Source organism: Sturnira hondurensis, unplaced genomic scaffold, assembly GCF_014824575.4.
Source record: "Sturnira hondurensis isolate 20B ecotype Veracruz unplaced genomic scaffold, ASM1482457v3 Scaffold0010428, whole genome shotgun sequence".
In the NCBI taxonomy this organism is placed as follows: Eukaryota; Metazoa; Chordata; class Mammalia; order Chiroptera; family Phyllostomidae; genus Sturnira; species Sturnira hondurensis.
Genome location: NW_028083059.1, coordinates 21,443,853 through 21,462,193, shown reverse-complemented (window position 1 = coordinate 21,462,193; position 18,341 = coordinate 21,443,853). Strand labels below are relative to the sequence as shown.

General features: G+C 36.0%; 1 protein-coding gene across 6 annotated transcripts in view; it reads right to left on the bottom strand.

Annotated features, from left to right (window-relative positions):
- The window catches only part of ROBO1 (roundabout guidance receptor 1), a 414,052-nt gene that overhangs the window by 329,915 nt on the left and 65,796 nt on the right, over positions 1 to 18,341 (bottom strand). For all 6 annotated transcript variants that reach the window (XM_037059025.1, XM_037059024.1, XM_037059028.1 and 3 more), the window contains exon 2: positions 6,759 to 7,085. In XM_037059025.1, coding sequence (XP_036914920.1) covers positions 6,759 to 7,085 — 327 coding nt within the window. The remainder of the gene's footprint in view (positions 1 to 6,758; positions 7,086 to 18,341) is intronic.

Sequence of the window (18,341 nt, the reverse complement as noted above, 5' to 3'; positions counted from 1 at the left end):
ACTTATATCATTGTGATCTCATGATTCTTCCGATTCTCTGACTTTGAAAATAATAAAGTAACTACAAGCTCACTAAAACAAACCAAAAATAATTGTTATAAAAGGCAGTGCTATGGCCTGAATGTTTGTGTACCACCACCCCCAAATTCATATATTGAAGCTTTAATACCCATTGTGATAATATTTAGAAGTGGGGTCTGTGGGAGGCAAAGCCACCCTGACTGAATTGGTTCCCTCAGGCAGGAAAGAAAAAATCAGAGCCCACTCTCTCCTCCATGGGAGAAACCAGGAAGAACACTCTCACCGTCACTGACCCTACTAGTGGCCTGATCCCTGCTTTCCCATCCATCAGAACTGTGAGAGATAAATGCTTGTTGTTTAAGCCACCCAGCACATGTTATTCCTGTTATGGCAACCCAAACTGACTAAGCAGGCAGCAGCAAAAGAATATATTTTTTACTTTTGATAGTAAAAGCTCAAGTTGTTAATAAACATAATCATGTCATGGACCTTAGTAATATTGCTTCTTTACTTAAGTAAATATATAAATTTCAAAAGAAAAACTGATTATTCTAACTGCAAAAATTATTGAAATTATTTTTATTTGTTCTTTAAACAAAAATGATTTGCATTGATACTATTAGCATGTCCTACGTTAGCAATAAGGATCCAAAGGTCAATTTCTGAGACCAGTGATTTCAATTCAAGATGAATTTAAGATATTCAACACATGCTTTACTTAACCTGAAATTAATTTAAGAAATCATAATTACTGAAGCATTTTATTCAAATTTTAGTGTAGTAACACACGTATCTTCAACTTCATAATGAAGTCAAAACTGACTCCATTTTTGAAGTAAGGAGCATCTGATCCCATCTTTATATATAATTCTAGTGTCTGACCATACTGGAGCTAAATAGAAAAAAGCAGTGAAAACAACATCATCAACAATTAGATTTATGATTTATAATTATGTGCCAATTATTTGCTACACACTTCATATGCATTATTTCATTTAAGCATGAACCAATTTTGAAACAGAATCAGTGCATTTTAGAACATAAGTGTACAAGAAAGTGAAAAGATATTGTAAAATATGAAATTACATGAGCCTTTAAAATTTTTCCTGTAAATATGAAAACATAAGATACATAAAAAGGTTTTAGAGTCTAGCCAATGCGCTTGAAATGGGAGATTATTTTTAAAAGATAAGACTAAGTATGTACAGGAAACAAACAGTATTTTAGAGATGCAATGTAAAAGGTTTAATTTCAAAGATAAAAAGTCTATCCAGGAACAGTGTGTGTGTGTGTGTGTGTATGCAAGCAGTCAATCAATATTTTATAATATCATGCCATATTCTATTGCCACTTGCTTATCTGAAAAACAAAAAAGAAACCAACAATTTCATCTCCAAGAGTAACTAACCCTTCCTTTCATCTCCCATAGTCCAGAGTTTCAAAGATACTCTACTGTACCTAGGTAAATACATGACTACTTAGCATACACAGTCAGTTCACATTCCCTTTCCCCCCAAGTAAGGAAAATTGGACAATTCAAATTCGAAGTCACTTTAAGGAGCAGCAGCTTCAGTGTTAATAACAACAAAAGATCATAATGTATTGCAAGTTGTGGGAAAATAGTACACCCTCAATAGTACAACACTCACCTCAAAGTCATTACTACTAAAAAGCACTCCAGTAGTAAAATGTGGTGTACAGAAGATCCAGAGACACATGAAAAGATGCTCAATATCACTAGTTATCAGGGAGATGCAAATCAAAACCACAATGAGATACCACTTAACACCAGTCAAAATGGCTATCATAAAGAAACAAACAACAAGTGTTGGAGAGGCTGTGGGGAAAAGGGGACTTTAGTTCACTGTTGGTGGGATTGCAGACTGGTACAACCACTATGGAAAACAGTATGGAACTTTCTAAGAAAACTAAAAATGGATGTGCCTTTTGACCCAGCAATTCCACTGTTAGGAGTATATCCTAAGAACCCTGAAACACCAATCCAAAAGAACCTATGCACCCCGATGTTCATAGCAGCACAATTTACGACAGCCAAGAGCTGGAAGCAACCCAGATGCACATCAGTCAATGACTGGATCAAAAAACTATGGTTCATTTACAAAATGGAATTCTATGCTGCAGAAAGGAAGAAGGAGCTCCTACCCTTTGCAACATCATGGATGGAACTGGAAAGCATTATGCTGAGCAAAGTAAGCCAGGAGGTGAAAGACAAATACCATATGATATCACCTTTAACAGGAATCTAAACAACAAAACAAACAAACAAGCAAAATGTAACCAAAGACAGTGAAATACAGAACGTGCTGACAGGGTCCAGAGGGGAGAGAATCAAAGGGGAAAAGGGGAAGGACTCACATGAACAAGTATAAAGGACACATGGACAATAACTAAGGTGGGGGGCAGAGAAGGGAGGGAGGTGGAGAGCACTGGGGGTGGGGAGCAGGGCTGGGAATACAAGACAGAAAACTGTACTTGAACAAGAGTTAAATAAAATTTTTAAAAAATAAAAAATAAAATAAAATGTGGTGTAACTTAATCTTTGATTAATTGGAAAAATAATATTTTTCAGGAAAGGTAGTTGTTCTGTGATTTTGCTGCTAAGACAGCCTGCAGATGTCTGCCTAGTCTGAAGGGAATTTCTCTTCCTCAGGAGAAAACAGCTTCAATAGGAAACAAATAGCCATATGCTGACTGCGCACTGCTTGGCAGATGATGTAGAAAGCCATAGTTTACAATGGAAAGCATGAGGGTCAAGGTTCAGATTAATTTTCCCTAAAATCCAATGCAATTACTCAAGATCAAATTACTTATTAAATATAAGTGGTATGAAAGAACAGGGTCTGGTATAAAATGGAGTTTAAAATTTTCTAATTGGTAATGTTGGGGATAGGAGAATAGATCCATAAATATTTTCCTCAGAGTTAGCAGGCTCTCAAATAAAGCTAATATAAAACAAACCAAAAATACTACTTGCAAGACCATTTTAAAAGCTGGGCTTGAAACTGAATTAAATATTGAGTTTTCATAAATCTTAGAAATAGCAGTAACTTCCAATCTTTCTAACTTAATGCCCCCACCAAGACATAATCATCCTGGGTTTGCAAAGAAAGAATACACACAAAACAAATTTTAAAATGTACCTGATTAGGAAGTATTTTCTTTTATAGATACAACCTTCTAAAAATTCCAAGTAGAACTGTTAGGTACAAGGATTACTATATATTTCTTAGCATTCTAATTTTCAGACTTTATAATTGGGTGGATACGTTTGACAGGATCAAAACTAAGTTTGCAAGAGCAAGGGCGACAGCCCTCACCGCTATGCAAGGATCAGTGCCAGAAGGCTGGCCAGTGCCTACACCCCGTGTCTAACCTGGTCATGATTAGGATTTAAACAAAAGATGAATGTCCTAAAGATGGCCAATAAATACAACTCTTTTGGTGCATTGTTTCAATTGAAGTGAATATTAAAAATATAATATAATATAACACAAGACTATTATTATTTCTATACAGAAACAAAGTTTTAAATGACATTCCACATCTTTTTCTTTTCAGTGTTTGAGAGATTGACAATTGTTAGGAACCAAGGGATCCAGTTGTTGTTACAGCTGTAAAACTTGGTTTAAAGGCAAATAAAACAGAGATACATGTTTTTAAAAGAACTGCCTACAACCGTGCTGCGAACCCTGTGTTGCCTCAAGACACTGTTGTTGATGCCATTACTTTGGGCTACAGCTTCACTAAGAAATCTGATGCTATCCTTGCCTTCCTGGGTCTGAGCCTTTGGGAAGAAGGATGGTTCTCATTGAACTTCTGATACCTAAACTAAAGGGTTAAAAAAAGTACTAACATTCTCCAAGAAAAAAAAATAAAACCACATTACAACAGTAGTTTATAGATTTAACCTACATCAAATATGACTGACCCATGTTTCCCTGCCCTTCCCACATCGGTTATTTATGTGTATTACTAAGTGCTTGGATTTGAGGACACAAATGCATTTAAAAATGGTGAATAAACAGCCACCACTGTTTAAAATGAATAACTAAAATACATGTGAATTCAATTCTTATACATCTACTTGTATTGTGCTGAAACATGAATTTACTAAATAATAGCTTCCAAATTTTTTAAACCCATTTTAACTGCAAAGTACTTATTTTTCAATATAACTTGTGTCCAAATAATACAATGTACCCAAATAAAAACATGTTCTTAATTATTACAATCATATCAGTATAAAAATTATTGGAAGTAAACACTATTCACACATTTTTCAAGGTTTTAAATAATTATGTTATCACTAACAAGGAGTCTTATTATCAAACTCTCCTTATTAATATCAAAGTATATTAGATAAATACATTTCTCCCCATTCTGTATGTGAATTATTGCTGAACATGATCTTAAAAGCATTTTTTAAACACTTTAAAGCACTTTTAATAAATTTTATTTAGGAAACTATATATTTTTTTCCTCTGGAGCTTGAAAACATTTGGGAGACATAATGAGGTATATCATTATAATCTGTGAATCATGCATTATTAAGAGACTACATACTTGAATATCTTACTGGTAAAAGTTACATAATGATCTTTGGTCTGCTCTCAATTCCATGAAGGTATTATTTGATGACAGACTGGAAGGGCTTTTTCCATAACAAACTCTCAAGGCAACAGAGCATCCAGCTTAGAAAGAGAACTGGAAACTTAAGTGCGTTTTTTAAAATATCGACACAAAAGCCAGATTAGCAAAGACAGCTCTCTAAATCCCAGTGCATTAAGTCTATCTTGATCATCAGAGGAAAAACTAAAGATGTTTTTAGGAGGTAAGCATTTAGACCTTCTGTTAAAGTCTGTAAGCTTTTCTGCTTTAAGTCTGACAACAACAAGGATACCAGAAAAGTAGAAAATAGCACAGAAGCACAAGATCATCTTTGATATGTTTGTTGGTCCACACTTCGTTTATAAGAAATTATAATTCTGAAGAACAAACACTCCCTGTTTTTCCCTCCTGATCTGCAGTTCACTACCAACCCCCAAAAGGAGATGGCCTACGTTGTGTACATCATCTTTCTTGATTCTCTGAAATTTTTGTCAAATGCTCATTTAAATGTGTCTCTACAGGAAATAATTAATCTTAAATATCAATGTGTCAAGAGTAAAACAGATGCTCATCTCGTAAGTTTGAAAAATGACTTTTTACCAAAACATAGTGAATGTCCTTCTATGAGCTGCATCTTTGAACTTCTTTTTCTTGCTCTACATTTAAAGCTGGTTTAGGAAAAGAAAAACAGCTGTCTGTTGAGATTATACATTTTACACATTCATTGAGTTAGCTCTAAGACCTGAACTAAGAATCAAGGCAATATGAGAAAATACAATAACATCGTCATCAACTAACTGTGAATGGAGAAATATAAACATGGATTTGGAGTAAACGGTTTTAAAAATGTGAATGGCTACTTCTGACAGTTTTAAATGATTAATTTTTTATTCTCTCCAAATTCTGTTCTTTTTATCAGAACTCCTTAGCTGTCTGTCTCAGTTTAAGTACTGCTACATGGCTCTGGGAGAGCAATCAAATCATCTAAATGTTCAGGCGCTGATTTCACATAATAAAATGATTGAGCTAAAGTAACCTGTCTCTAAATTCCCTTCTATTTCTATAATTTTATAATTATCTGTGATTCTATACTTAAGTTCTAGTTGAATGTTGGAGACATTGTTAGAGATTATGAAAACCAATTATATAATTAAAATCCTGACCGCAAATTACAACAAAATACCAATCATCATATAAATATATACCATTATGTACAGTTTCCCATATAGTCATACATAAGCTTAAGATAAATTCGACCTAAATTTCATTTGTCTCTTCAATCCCTATCCATTCTCAGTTTCTGTCACATACTCTGTGTGTGTGTGTGTGTGTGTGTGTGTGTAAACACACATATATACATATATATATATATACACACACACACACAGGGGGATTATTTCAAAGGAATGAAACTTTCTTGCTACCTCTTACATTTTTATTTAAAATAAAGCTGAAGATTTATTCAAATATAATACACATCTAAACTCTAGAAAAAACAATGTAATCATTAGTGAACAGGTCTTTCTTGTGGTAATTTCAGGTAAGCTGCCTTTAGTATCTATATACAGAAGCTGAACCACTTGAGGATTGACAATGCACTAGGGTAGCCAAGAGAATAAAGTATGAGGCATATACAGACGCATCTCTGGATATAGCTTACCCAAAGTATAATCTATTTCTAAGATTTAAAGACAATTTAAAACCATACTTTTCAATACCAGTTGAAAGGACTTCTCCTAATGAAGACAAATGAAAAATACCCCACACTACTCTTTAACAGGAACATACTATATTCAATATATTTAAAAGCAACAATGGAGGGGAAAAATCAATTTTAGTGGAAATGGTTGAAGAAAACAGCTCCAAACCAAACAAAAGTAAAATATTTCAACAACTATGTATAAATCCCAATTAAGCTTGAATAACCAGCTAGAATAAGAAATATAAAAAATTCAAACAAAGAGTGGATTGTATTCATATTCAAAGCTTGAGATTTTCCTCAAGTAAAGCCTGTGATAGAGGTTTGACTTTTTATTGCTATTATCAAGGCAAATGACCCCACTCTGCCACCCCCCCCCCCAGAAACACAGAAAGCCCAGTTTACTTACTAGCTACCTCCAGCGATGCATTGTGGCTCACAGCCTCTCCGAGGTAATTCCTTGCTACACAGATGTAGACCCCTTCATCCGGCCTACTTTTTCGTCCATGTACTATTCGTAAGAAAAATAAAGATCCACTTGGCAGCAACATTCGATGTGAACGAGGGTCATCTTTGTCTGTCTCCACTCTCTCCCCGCCCTTGTACCATTCAATCGTGGGTGTGGGGCGGCCCTCAGCTTTACAGTTCAACGTTGCAGGTTCTCCTTTTGAAACAATTAGGTCTGAAGGGTGTTCAACAATGCGAGGTGGAAAATCTTCCTGACGAAGACGGGAGCCTGCAGGAGAATTGACAAAATAGGTTCCTATTATCTCTTGAAAACATTAAAAGTCTTATTTCAGAAGACTAGGCATTAGCACTGCTCTTTAAACACTGCATAATATAGACCCACTCTTCCAACCCTCTTCCTTAACTAATCCTTCTGGTACACCTTCCAATTCCTGAATCCTTTTGACCCTCCACTTACAAAGTGCTCCTGCTTAAACTTTTTTTTTATTTTATTCTTGTTGAAGTACAGTTTTCTGTCTTATATTCCCAGCCCTGCCCCCCAGTGCTCCCCACTTCCCTCCCATTTCCGCCCCCCACCTAAGTTATTGTCCATGTGTCCTTTATACTTGTTCATGTGAGTTCCTCCCCTTTTCCCCTATGATTCTCTCCCCTCTCCCCTCTGGACCCTGTCAGCCTGTTCTGTATTTCAGTGTCTCTGCTTAAACTTTCCCTGTTCAAATCCTGCCTGCTTTTCAAATCTCGTGTCCATAAATCCCTTTGGAACCCACCCACCACCCTGTTTGTTTGTACCATGTATGTGCATGCTTATTTTTGCAGAGGAATTTGTTAAGAGAATTGTCAAGTATTACAAAAATTGGCAGGACTTCCTGGAATTTCCTTTTTAACCATCACCAATCAGTACTTTAACAAAATATATACTATATACTAATGAACATTTATATTCAAACATGTGCTGAAACATTTTCTTTATAGAAGCTTTTATATCTTTCTAAATAATATAATAAAACTTTTTAGAGTTTTTATTAATAAATTAAGTTCATTACTCCCCAATAATTATGTTGATATTTTAATAGACATCCAAGATACGTGAAATTGCTGAATTTAAATAATTAAATAAATACTAAATGAAAAAGAATATTGGGTGAGGGGCCACGGTTCTTGGGTGTCCAACCCACGGCCCATGGGCCAACATGAGGCCCAGGATGGCTATGAATGTGACCCAACACAAAATCGTAAATTTACTTAAAACATTATGAGATTTTTGTGTGTGAGATTACATGCCACAATGTATGTCATGTGTGGCCCGAGACAAGTTGTCCTTCCCCAGTGTGGCCCAGAGATGCCAAAAGGCTGGACACCCCTGTATCTAGACCTTATGTATTACACAATAAATACATAAGTGTCATTAAAATATTTTGTGCCTGTACTTTATTTTCCCAATGAGATGATATTCTCTAAAACAGATCAACTTCCCGTGTTTAATACTCTTACCACAGACACATTTAATATGTAAACTTCTTAGAGATTTCTCAAATTCAAAAGCCCAAGGCTTCATTTCATTGTGCTCCCAGCCTTGTTCTCATTTAGTGTTCCAATCTCAATGAATAACAATAAGTAAAAACCAGTCTTCCTTGACACTTGGCTTTCTGTCCTCTAGTCCTCCCCCAAATTTCTCAAATTAATCTACTCATCTCTGTCTCTACAGCCAGCTACCATCCCAGATCAAACTTCTACCAATCCCCAACAGCATTTAGGAAAGCTCTTAAATAACAGCTTCACTTCAACGTAGAGGATGAAGGCTTTGAAATGCAAATATAATCTGGGTGCCCCCCCCCCATTGTCAATGGCTCTCAAAATAAAGGCATTGCTCTTAGGATAAGTCCTTAACAAGACCTACAAGAGCCAGAGTGTTCATTCCCCTCACTAGCTGTCCAGACTTCCTCCTCCTCCATTCCTTTCTCTGCTTTCCTCACCCACCCTTCTGTTAGCTCCACAAATATTTTGAGTTTCTGCTTTCCACAGGCCTGTGCCTGCCATGGGGTCTGAGCCCAAAATGATCTTTCCCTAGTGTACATAGACCCTTTTTTAAAATCTTTGTTCTCCCTGACCTTTACAGCAAAAATTAAGTGTTTTAAAATAAAACTATATGACTACCTTGGTAAGAATGATTTGTGAGAATCATCACTTGGTCAGAATTACAAAGTAAATTTGTATGTTTGATGTTTGGAATACTGCCTGCCTTTTCCATCGCTCTGTAAGGTCAGGGGTCCGTCCAAGTCTACTTACAGATGCTTCTCTTACACTTGGCAGAGTGCTGAGCATACTATAGGTAATCAGTAAAAATGTGTAGACTGAACAAAAAATGAATAAATTGTTGACAGGAAAGACCTGTTTGAGTGGAATGATCTTAAGCTTAATAACCATGCACTTTACAAAGAGACTTTAAAAGATTTAATTTTTTAATAGTGTGCATGACCAATATGCATACTATTTGACCTTCACTAGACTGTAAAGTCTACATGGAGCTTATGTATATCTCTAATTTTTAACTACTGCAATTAACATTTTTCTTAATGAAATCAATAAATGAATGATAAAACTAAAAGATCTATTATTTGCTTGCATCTACCATGAAACAACTACCATTATATATCCAGGGTTCAGCACAAATAACACCCCTTTTTATTACAAAATCTTTCATTACAAAATCATAAGGATGTAATTCTATAACAATATCACACTCATGGAACACCATATGATACTTTAGGTTAAATGTTCAAATTAAAACTATAAATTATCACACCCATATTATTACCCTACCAACCACACTCAAGCAGACATTACTTCTGCCAAACTTTGTGTGTGTATATGATTAATAGTTTTATAAGCTAAAATATTGAGAAATAGCTTTAGTTTAGTGCATAGTATACAGCATATTATAAGCTCTTTAAATAAAACCAAGCTCTAAAAGAAGAGAAAATAAACTAGCAACATGAGAAAAAATAACATAGGAATGCATACTCTCTCACAAAAGGCTATAAAATCAAATTAAATTTAAATTGGATTTTAGATTACTCAATCACAAGTATTATAAAACCTAACAAAGTAAGGCATTATAATACAGTACTGGCCTTTGCTTTGGCTGTAATTATGAAAGGTGGATGCTAATCAGAATTAACTGTGGAGCTAATATATATTTAATTAAAGCAAACTGTATTTTGGATTCTAAAAGTCCACTTTAGATAGAAAAAAAAAGTTGCATAGGTTGCTGTGAGAGCACAAAGAAAGACTACCTGAGCAAGGCAGAGAATTTATCCCAAAACACGAAACTTGAGTCTTGCAAAAAGAGTCAGAAAGAAAAGAAAGGAGGTGATTTCACTCAGTGGCATGGTGATGAAAGAATATGTATGGTACACTTATTTGTAGGACCTGCAGGTAGGTTAGGGTAGCCTCAATGTAAGGCTCATGTCAGAGATTAGAAAGCACATGCCTGAAGAAGTAACTAGAAGAGATGATGTGATGGGATTTGTGCATCAAGTCAAAGTTCAGAAACCTAACAGAAGGCGACAAGAACATTTAAATATTTTAAGCAAAGAATCACATGATCAAGTTTGATTTTAAAGAGCTCACTATTGGTAGTGTGAAACTTGTACTGTAGCAGAAGATATGCTAGGAAGGGCTAAGTTAGGACACTTTTGCACTCTTCAAGCAATAAATTCTGAAACTTGCACTTGGACATCGACAGAGGAGAAAAGAGAGAGAAGTATCTAGAGACATTTAGTTACAATATTAACAGGACCTATGCACTGGCAATGTGGAGTGAAATAGACATGAAAAATGCAAAGGAGGAGGAAGTGGAGGACAGGAAGATTCCAAATTTGTGATCTGAGCAATGGGTGAAGGGCAGTTCCAGTGGAGGAAGAAAATAAAAGTGTGGGGTTTGGTAAAAAGGACAAGAGACAATTTACTCACTATGAGACATGGAGAGTTTGAAGTACTTCTAGAATATTCAAATGGGGAGAACAAGCTGCCAATTAAATACCCAGATTTGACCTCAGAAAGAAATCTCAGCTGAATCAAGCCAGAGACTGAAACCACAGAGAAGAATAAAACTATCTAGGGGACTGTACAGAGGAAGTAACAGCCAGTTACAGAACCTGGAGATCCCCCTGCGGGCTCCACTCAGGGGCAGGGAGGGCAGGACTGCACCTATGCTATAGCTCCAAACACCAGGACCACAGCCAGAATGACTTTGGGGAATTAACTGAGGCTCACGTCTTCACCAGGGTTTTTGTAATGCAACATTCAGTAGAAGAGTTTCAGCAATAAAAAAGCTGTCTATTCTAATACGAGCCACCTTTTCCAGAATGCTCTTTGGAATATTCTTTTCCTCGGATCATTAATGGATATTTATAAAAAGAAGGTTGCAGCAATCAAGGTCTATCTCTTCTTGCTAATACACATTATGATTAGCCAAAAGGTAAAATATACAATATTTCTCAGATTTGCTTGGCCATTTAATTTTTTATAGGGCATCCCCACTAACCATTTTTTAAGGAACACACTTCAAAAAAATACAACTTATTACCATATATAATAATCTGAAGAGAATGGATAGTGTTAGCAAAGGAAAAAATGAGTTAGTTAACTGTGGAGCCAATACCTTTGCAAATCATAACAAAAAGTCAGAAAGTGCACACTTCTCATAAGGCATAACCTTCAGGAAAATAACATTCCAATTCCAAAATGATATATATGTATAATGAGTGATTGATCAACCTCAATCATGAAAATAATAAATGGCAACCATCATCACTATAAAAACTACAATAAATTTTTCTTTATTACCAAGTCCAGGCAGGAAAAATGAAAAAAAAAACCTCACTAATTATCTATCACCCCGTCTTCACAACATCATCTTTATGGGGTGGGCGCTGTTATATCTGGTATCTGCATGGGGGAACTGAGGCTCTGTCATTGTTCAGCACAAAGGCTGAAAGTGCTGGATTCAGTCCTGATGAAGTTCAAAACCCTTGCTTTTGCCAGCGATTCCATAAATACTGCTAGAATTAATTTGCTAAAATTTACAGAGGAACAGGCTTTGTCCATTCCTGTTTCCAACACTGGAAGTGCTCATTCTGATTACTTATGTTTAAAATGTAGACAACAAAGAGTAAGAGGCAATCCTGATGACAACTGCCGTGCCTTTCCCACATCCTTGGGCCATCAATGCTCCTGGAACTCAGCTGATGCCACAGCTAAATAGTTCAGTAAAGACCTTCATAACAAATAAATGGGGATGGACAGTTTCCCTACACTGTGTCATCTTCTCTAAATACAATCCTGCATTTTTTAGTAAATATCCTTATATCATCAGTTGGTAATATTCAGAGAACTTCAATGCCTACCCACTGTGTGCATAATTAAAATTCAATACCAGTGGTTCCCCCAATTTTTCCACCAACACACTTTGCTGGAAAAGTCGCTAAACTTCTCTCAATAACCGTGACTTACTTTCTCAAAGGAGGACTTTAAGGGAGCTACACCAAGACGCAATAGGGAAGGGCTTCCATGAATCTCAGAAGAGGGCAGAGGAAAGACCTTTTGTGATCACATCCTTCCTTCCTAGAAGAGGTGTGCACCTCCAGTCTCACAAACCTCTCTAAGATATTATTGACTCCGTATTCACAAAAAGCATTCTCCAATCATAAGTGCCGAGTTCCGATAAGCCACCATATAACCACCATCCTAATTATGCTACCTTGGGTATTTTTTTAATACAATGAGATATGAGGTTTATATTATACTTGGCAAAACCAACTTCCACTTTTCAACTACACTCTACATAGGAGCCTTAAGAGAGGGTCAAAGAAGAAGGGGACTGATGGACTGAGGCTTTATCAAGAACCAGGATCATAATATCAGCTGCCCTTGGCAGGACTCCTGTCTACCAGAAGTAGCCTTGGGAATGAACTTAACAGGACTGACTTCAGGCAACGCCAGCACCAGGGAAAGGCCCATGGCAGGATTTCTTCAACAGCTGCCCGCTGGAAGATAAAATATAAATGCAAGCGACTGAAATACCTAAATATTTACACAACCACAGCTGGAAAAAGATATACACATAAGTGCTAAGTATTTCAAGGAAATATATCACAGTCACATTAGATTTATGATGAGGAAATCAAGCTCCTAGTTGGATGTAAATGGTTCCTCCCTTTTCAGACATCACATTTACAGAAATACAAGCAAGTAACCATGTAAGAGGCTGATCATGTTAACATTCTGTTGAGGTAGGTAAAATACACACACATATGTAAATTTATTTTTCTTTCATATATATGATTTTATTCTTTTTTTTCTAGCATGGCAGCAATATTTATCTCAGGGTTTTGTTTATTCATGTGTTCAAGTCCGTTTCTTCACAGCAGATTGAGTGAAACTGTTTATTTTATTAACAAAGTCTTGTTGTGATACAAATTCCTTTTTTGTATTCTTTGGCAGGTAATATTACAAAACCTAAGACCTTGCTGCACAAGAATGCTTATGAAATTGCTAGAAGCAGAAGAGAAACAATTTCAGTGAGTGAGTAGCAGACGGATGCACAATGAATATTAACAGACAACCTGGTGACATCTGTCCAAGACAGGGAGAGGGGTATGTATATTTGCCTTGACAATATATCTATATTTGTAAAAGAATACCTATGTTCTCAAAGGAGTCCTGCCTCTTAGCCTTTTTATTTAAGCCCCATTTACATTTTAAGGAGTAGACAGCCTCCAATTATTAACATAAATCCTATTGCAGGCACCAATCCTATAATTTTCCTGTCAGAATTCCATCCTACAAGGAGATATTTGTTAAAAATAAAAAGACAGCACCCATTAATTACTCACTGTGTAGAGAATAGACTTAAATATCCTCTACTAAGTTATATACATTTCCCCAATGCTCACACTTCTTACTGGAATAGGTATAAAAACAGACCATAGACTATGGACAAACTGCAGAGTTTCACCTGAAATTATATGGAGAAAAGAAATACAAGTGAAACAGAATGCATGAAGATAACTATATGATAAATGAATGACACATGCAACTTTCCTTCGGTACTATGTTTAATCCTAATTTATTTTTATCATAATTCTACTCTAAAGATTGAACGGGGGGACTGTTTTTGCCAAAATTTAGAATAATTTGAAAAATTAACTGAGTGCCACAGGTAGCACCTGTGATCATCTAAAGTGGCTAGCAAAATAGACCAAACAGAATTCTAAGAGTGAATCCTGGGCCGGTGTTATATTCCTATAGAATTTAATACATGTGGTATTCCCAGAAATAGAAAAAAGACTGACAGTAACATAAATTAAATTTTATAAACAGTATCGTTTGGACTCTCCCACCATTTTTAATAATTTCAAACCTAAACAAGACACTTCCGTCACAAGACCCAAACACTGCAGAAGCTACTAGGGCATTAACTGCAGGAGCTGCCTTCGCCTACTCAAAGCAGGCAGGGTTTCACTCTGAGCTATAAAGAAAGGGACCGGAGGGCCCTGGCTGGTGTAGCTCAGTGGATTGAGTGCGGGCCTGCGAACCACACTATTGCGGTTCGATTCCCAGTCAGGGCACATGCCTGGGTTGCAGGCCAGTTCCCAGCAGGGGACACACCAGAGGCAACCATACACTGATATTTCTCTCCCTCTCTCCTTCCCTTCCCCTCTTAAGATAAATAAATAAAAGCTTAAAAAAAAGAAAGGGACTGGAGGGCTGGAGTTGGTTAGCTCAGTTCATGCTTCCTACTTGCACTTCAGTAAAATTTCCAATTAACATGCAAATAGAAGCACTGTCACCATCTGTAAACTGCCAAAGAAAAATATTTACATATCTTAAAGTACATCTTCTCTCATTATCCTATGCATCGGAATAGGGTATATATGTGTGTGTGTGTGTATATGTATATGTATACATATATGCATATGTATATATATATGTGTGTGTGTGCGTGCCTATATTGTATTAAGATTTGTGCTAAGCACTGATAGTACAAAGACATATGAAATCAGATCCCTGAACTTAATAGCCTGCAATTCACTACAAGAGACAGAAATATTAACAAGGATAATACTGAAAAATAAGAATGATACAAAGATAGGCAGTAGTAGGAGAAACTGATTTTCAGAAGGAAGAAATAAAGGCCGGAAAAACATGAACTAATGTAGTATTTTGTGGGGAAAGTTTATTAAACCTAGAGAAAGAATTCCATCTGCCTGGGTTCAAATCTAGGCTCTACTACTTATTAGCTGTGTAAACTTGAACAACATTCCTCACCTGTAAAATGAGTATAAAAATAATATCTCTACTTTATAGGTTAGCATAATCTTTGATACATGAAATAATATTACATGTCTCATGGCTGGAACCATGAATGCAGTACATGGAAGTTTTTTCATTTTATGACTCTTCTCCCAAACTTTCCTGGAATTACATTAGAATTCTTATTACTTATGGAGAAATGGATTATTTTTTCCTAAACTTATAAAAAAGTTACAAATTGAGCCAGTTTCTAGTTTTAGTTGAGAATTCAACTTAAAATAATTCCTCATTTACACAGCAAAACATCTTTCATAACACATGAAAAATGAAACAAAACTAGAGCACTTAGCCCAGCCAAGTTCTTGTGATTAAGAATCATCAGAGGTTGACTCTCTCTAAGGCCATCTGCAAGAAAGTATCTCTGGCCCTGACCAGTGTGGCACATTGGGTTGAGCGTCATCCCACAGACCAAAAAGTCAGCAGTTCAATTCCCAGTCTGGGCACAGGCCTGGGTTGTGGGCCACGTTCCCGGCTGGGGGTGTTTGAGAGGCAACTGATCAACATTTTTCAATGTTTCTTTGAAATATCAGTGTTTCCATCCCACTTTCTCTCTCCCTTCCCTTGTCTCTAAAAATAAATAAATAAAATAGTCCTAAAATATATCACTGTTGTTGGGGAAAATATTACATATAGAGAGAGCCATTGACTAAATGTGTGACTTTCAATATTTAAAACACATACTAATGCTTTTTAAACATTCCTGAAAGAATAGTATTGTTGTGTTTTTCCCCCTTTCATTGTAAATAAAAAAAATCCTAGAGTTACCAGAATATAGATGAAGTTTGTAATTGTGCAGAATGATACCTCAAGTCAACTCGCTGTAAATACACCAAGGTTATCAGAACTCCCAATTAACACTTTATTTACTAATGCTCATCTTTTTTTTAAGATTTTGTTTATTTATCTTTAGAGGGAAAGGGAAGGAGACAGGGAGAGAAATATCAATGTATGGTTGCCCCTTGTGCGTCCCCTGCTGGGAACTGGCCTGCAACCCAGGCATGTGCCCTGACTGGGAATCGAACCACGATCCTCTGGTTCGCAGGCCTGCGCTCAATCCACTGAGCTACACCAGCCAGGGCTACTAATGCTCATCTTAAAATACAAAAAAATATTCAGGTCTGATAATATAATAGATTATTTCAGGTGTTAGAGCCATTTTTAAAAGACAAAGGATTTTGGACAATATGTTGTACTGTGAAAAATAGTTATTTGGGTGGTCCTGTGAATTTTTTTATTTCTATGGAAATATAGCTCCTCCTAACATTGGATTTTAAACATATTAAGACAAATGGCATGCTATTGCAATGTTAACCTACACTTCATTTCTTTTTATATGTAATATGGAAATAGCAGATGGTTATACATTTGAGCCAACTAGAACCCCAATACAGAGAACATGAGCAGACTTCCTTATTAAAATGGAAATACTCAATAATACTCCTGTTAATTGTATAAAATAAACCTTGCTTGCTAAACTTCCTTTGTCCTGAATTTAAATTTTTAAAGGAAAAGCTTTATTCTAAAATTAATCTTTTTATTTCAAATATGTTTTTAAGCCAATTCCTTCTCTAAAGAGTTGCATTAGATTTTCACAGACTGTGTATCATGGATATAATCTACTGCATCAATAACCTAAAATCAATTAAATTACTAAAAATAAAGCTTTCAACTTTACTTCTTGAATTAGGTAGTCATACTTGAGCCACAGTTTAAAACTCTATGAATACAGGTGTCCGCAAGATAAAGTATGGAATGGCAATTTTAAGAATAATTGTCTAAGTACAGTTACACTTTTAAAAAAACAAAGGACCAAAAGCAGCCTTTTAAAGGATTACTGAGAAATCCCTATAGGAATGCAGTCAACTTCAGTCACTTTTTAAACCCAGTCAGTACTTCTGACACGAACAAGAATGTCTAAAGAACTCATTCACTCCTTAGTGAATGGCCATTTTTCCCTCCCTTGTATCTTCCCCATTTCCCCCTCATTTTACCCCTCACCAGTTCTTCCAGATTCTAAGGGGCATCGTAACAAAGGATGCTGAGACAGATTCTTATCCCGTGACACACAAGGTGAGACTTACAGGGAATTCCAAGTATTACCTTAAAATCTACCCAGTGATTTTAATTTTCTGAACAGGTACGCAAACAATTCATCAGCCCAAACAAGGCTATGTGTAGTAGATCCAAAAGGGGGAAATCGACCATACATGAAACTTTCATGTAAACAAGTTTTGACGCAAAGAACTCCAAAAAGTTATCCTAATTCTAAAACAGGTTTTTCCTTTATTGCGCTCTGAGTTGAGATTTGCTACCTATCTGTCTTTCCTTTCTTTTGAAGGTACGTTTGGACTTTTCTTTTTAAAAAATAATTTTTTATTTAATTATTGTTCAAGTACAGTTTTCTGTCTTTTACTCCCATCCTAGCCCACCCCTCCAGTGCTCCCCACCTCCCTCCCATTTCTACGCCCTTTAGTTATTGTCCATGCATCCTTTATACTAGTTCCTATAAATTCTTCCCCTTTTCCCCTGAAATTCTCTCCCCTCTTCCCTCTGGTCCCCATCAGCCTGTTCTGTATTTCAGTGTCTTTGGTTATATTTTGGACTTTTCTTTTGAAATAGTTTCAGTATCTCTAGTTTCTAGGTATTTATTACATCATATTAATCTATATCATATTAATTGTAGTAATATGATGCCTGTATGCATTTATCACTTTTTATTTTAATACAACTTTAAAAGGAAAATATAATACTTATAGTCATTATTTTGATGATAGCTTAATTTTGAAGAGAAAGGGCGACAGTGTCACTTCTGTTTAGAAAGCATTTATGATACTGAAATACTTGTGTTTAGTCATCAAATAGTTAGACCAGAACTGACGTATTTCTACATCTCCAGCACCTACAACAGCATCTAGCCATCATCGGGTGCTCAATAAACATGTTGAATGAATGATCAGACAATGGGAAAAGAAAATGAAGGGAGATCCCACATGCATTTATAAGCTATTTAAAGCAAACATCCATGCCTGGAGGCAACAGCAGAGAATGTAAGGGCAATCCTTACTTCTTCTGGGAAGCAGACATCCACAGTAGCTATGAAGCCATAGCCCCTATGAAACTACTTTGATATACAGGACTTTTGATCCAT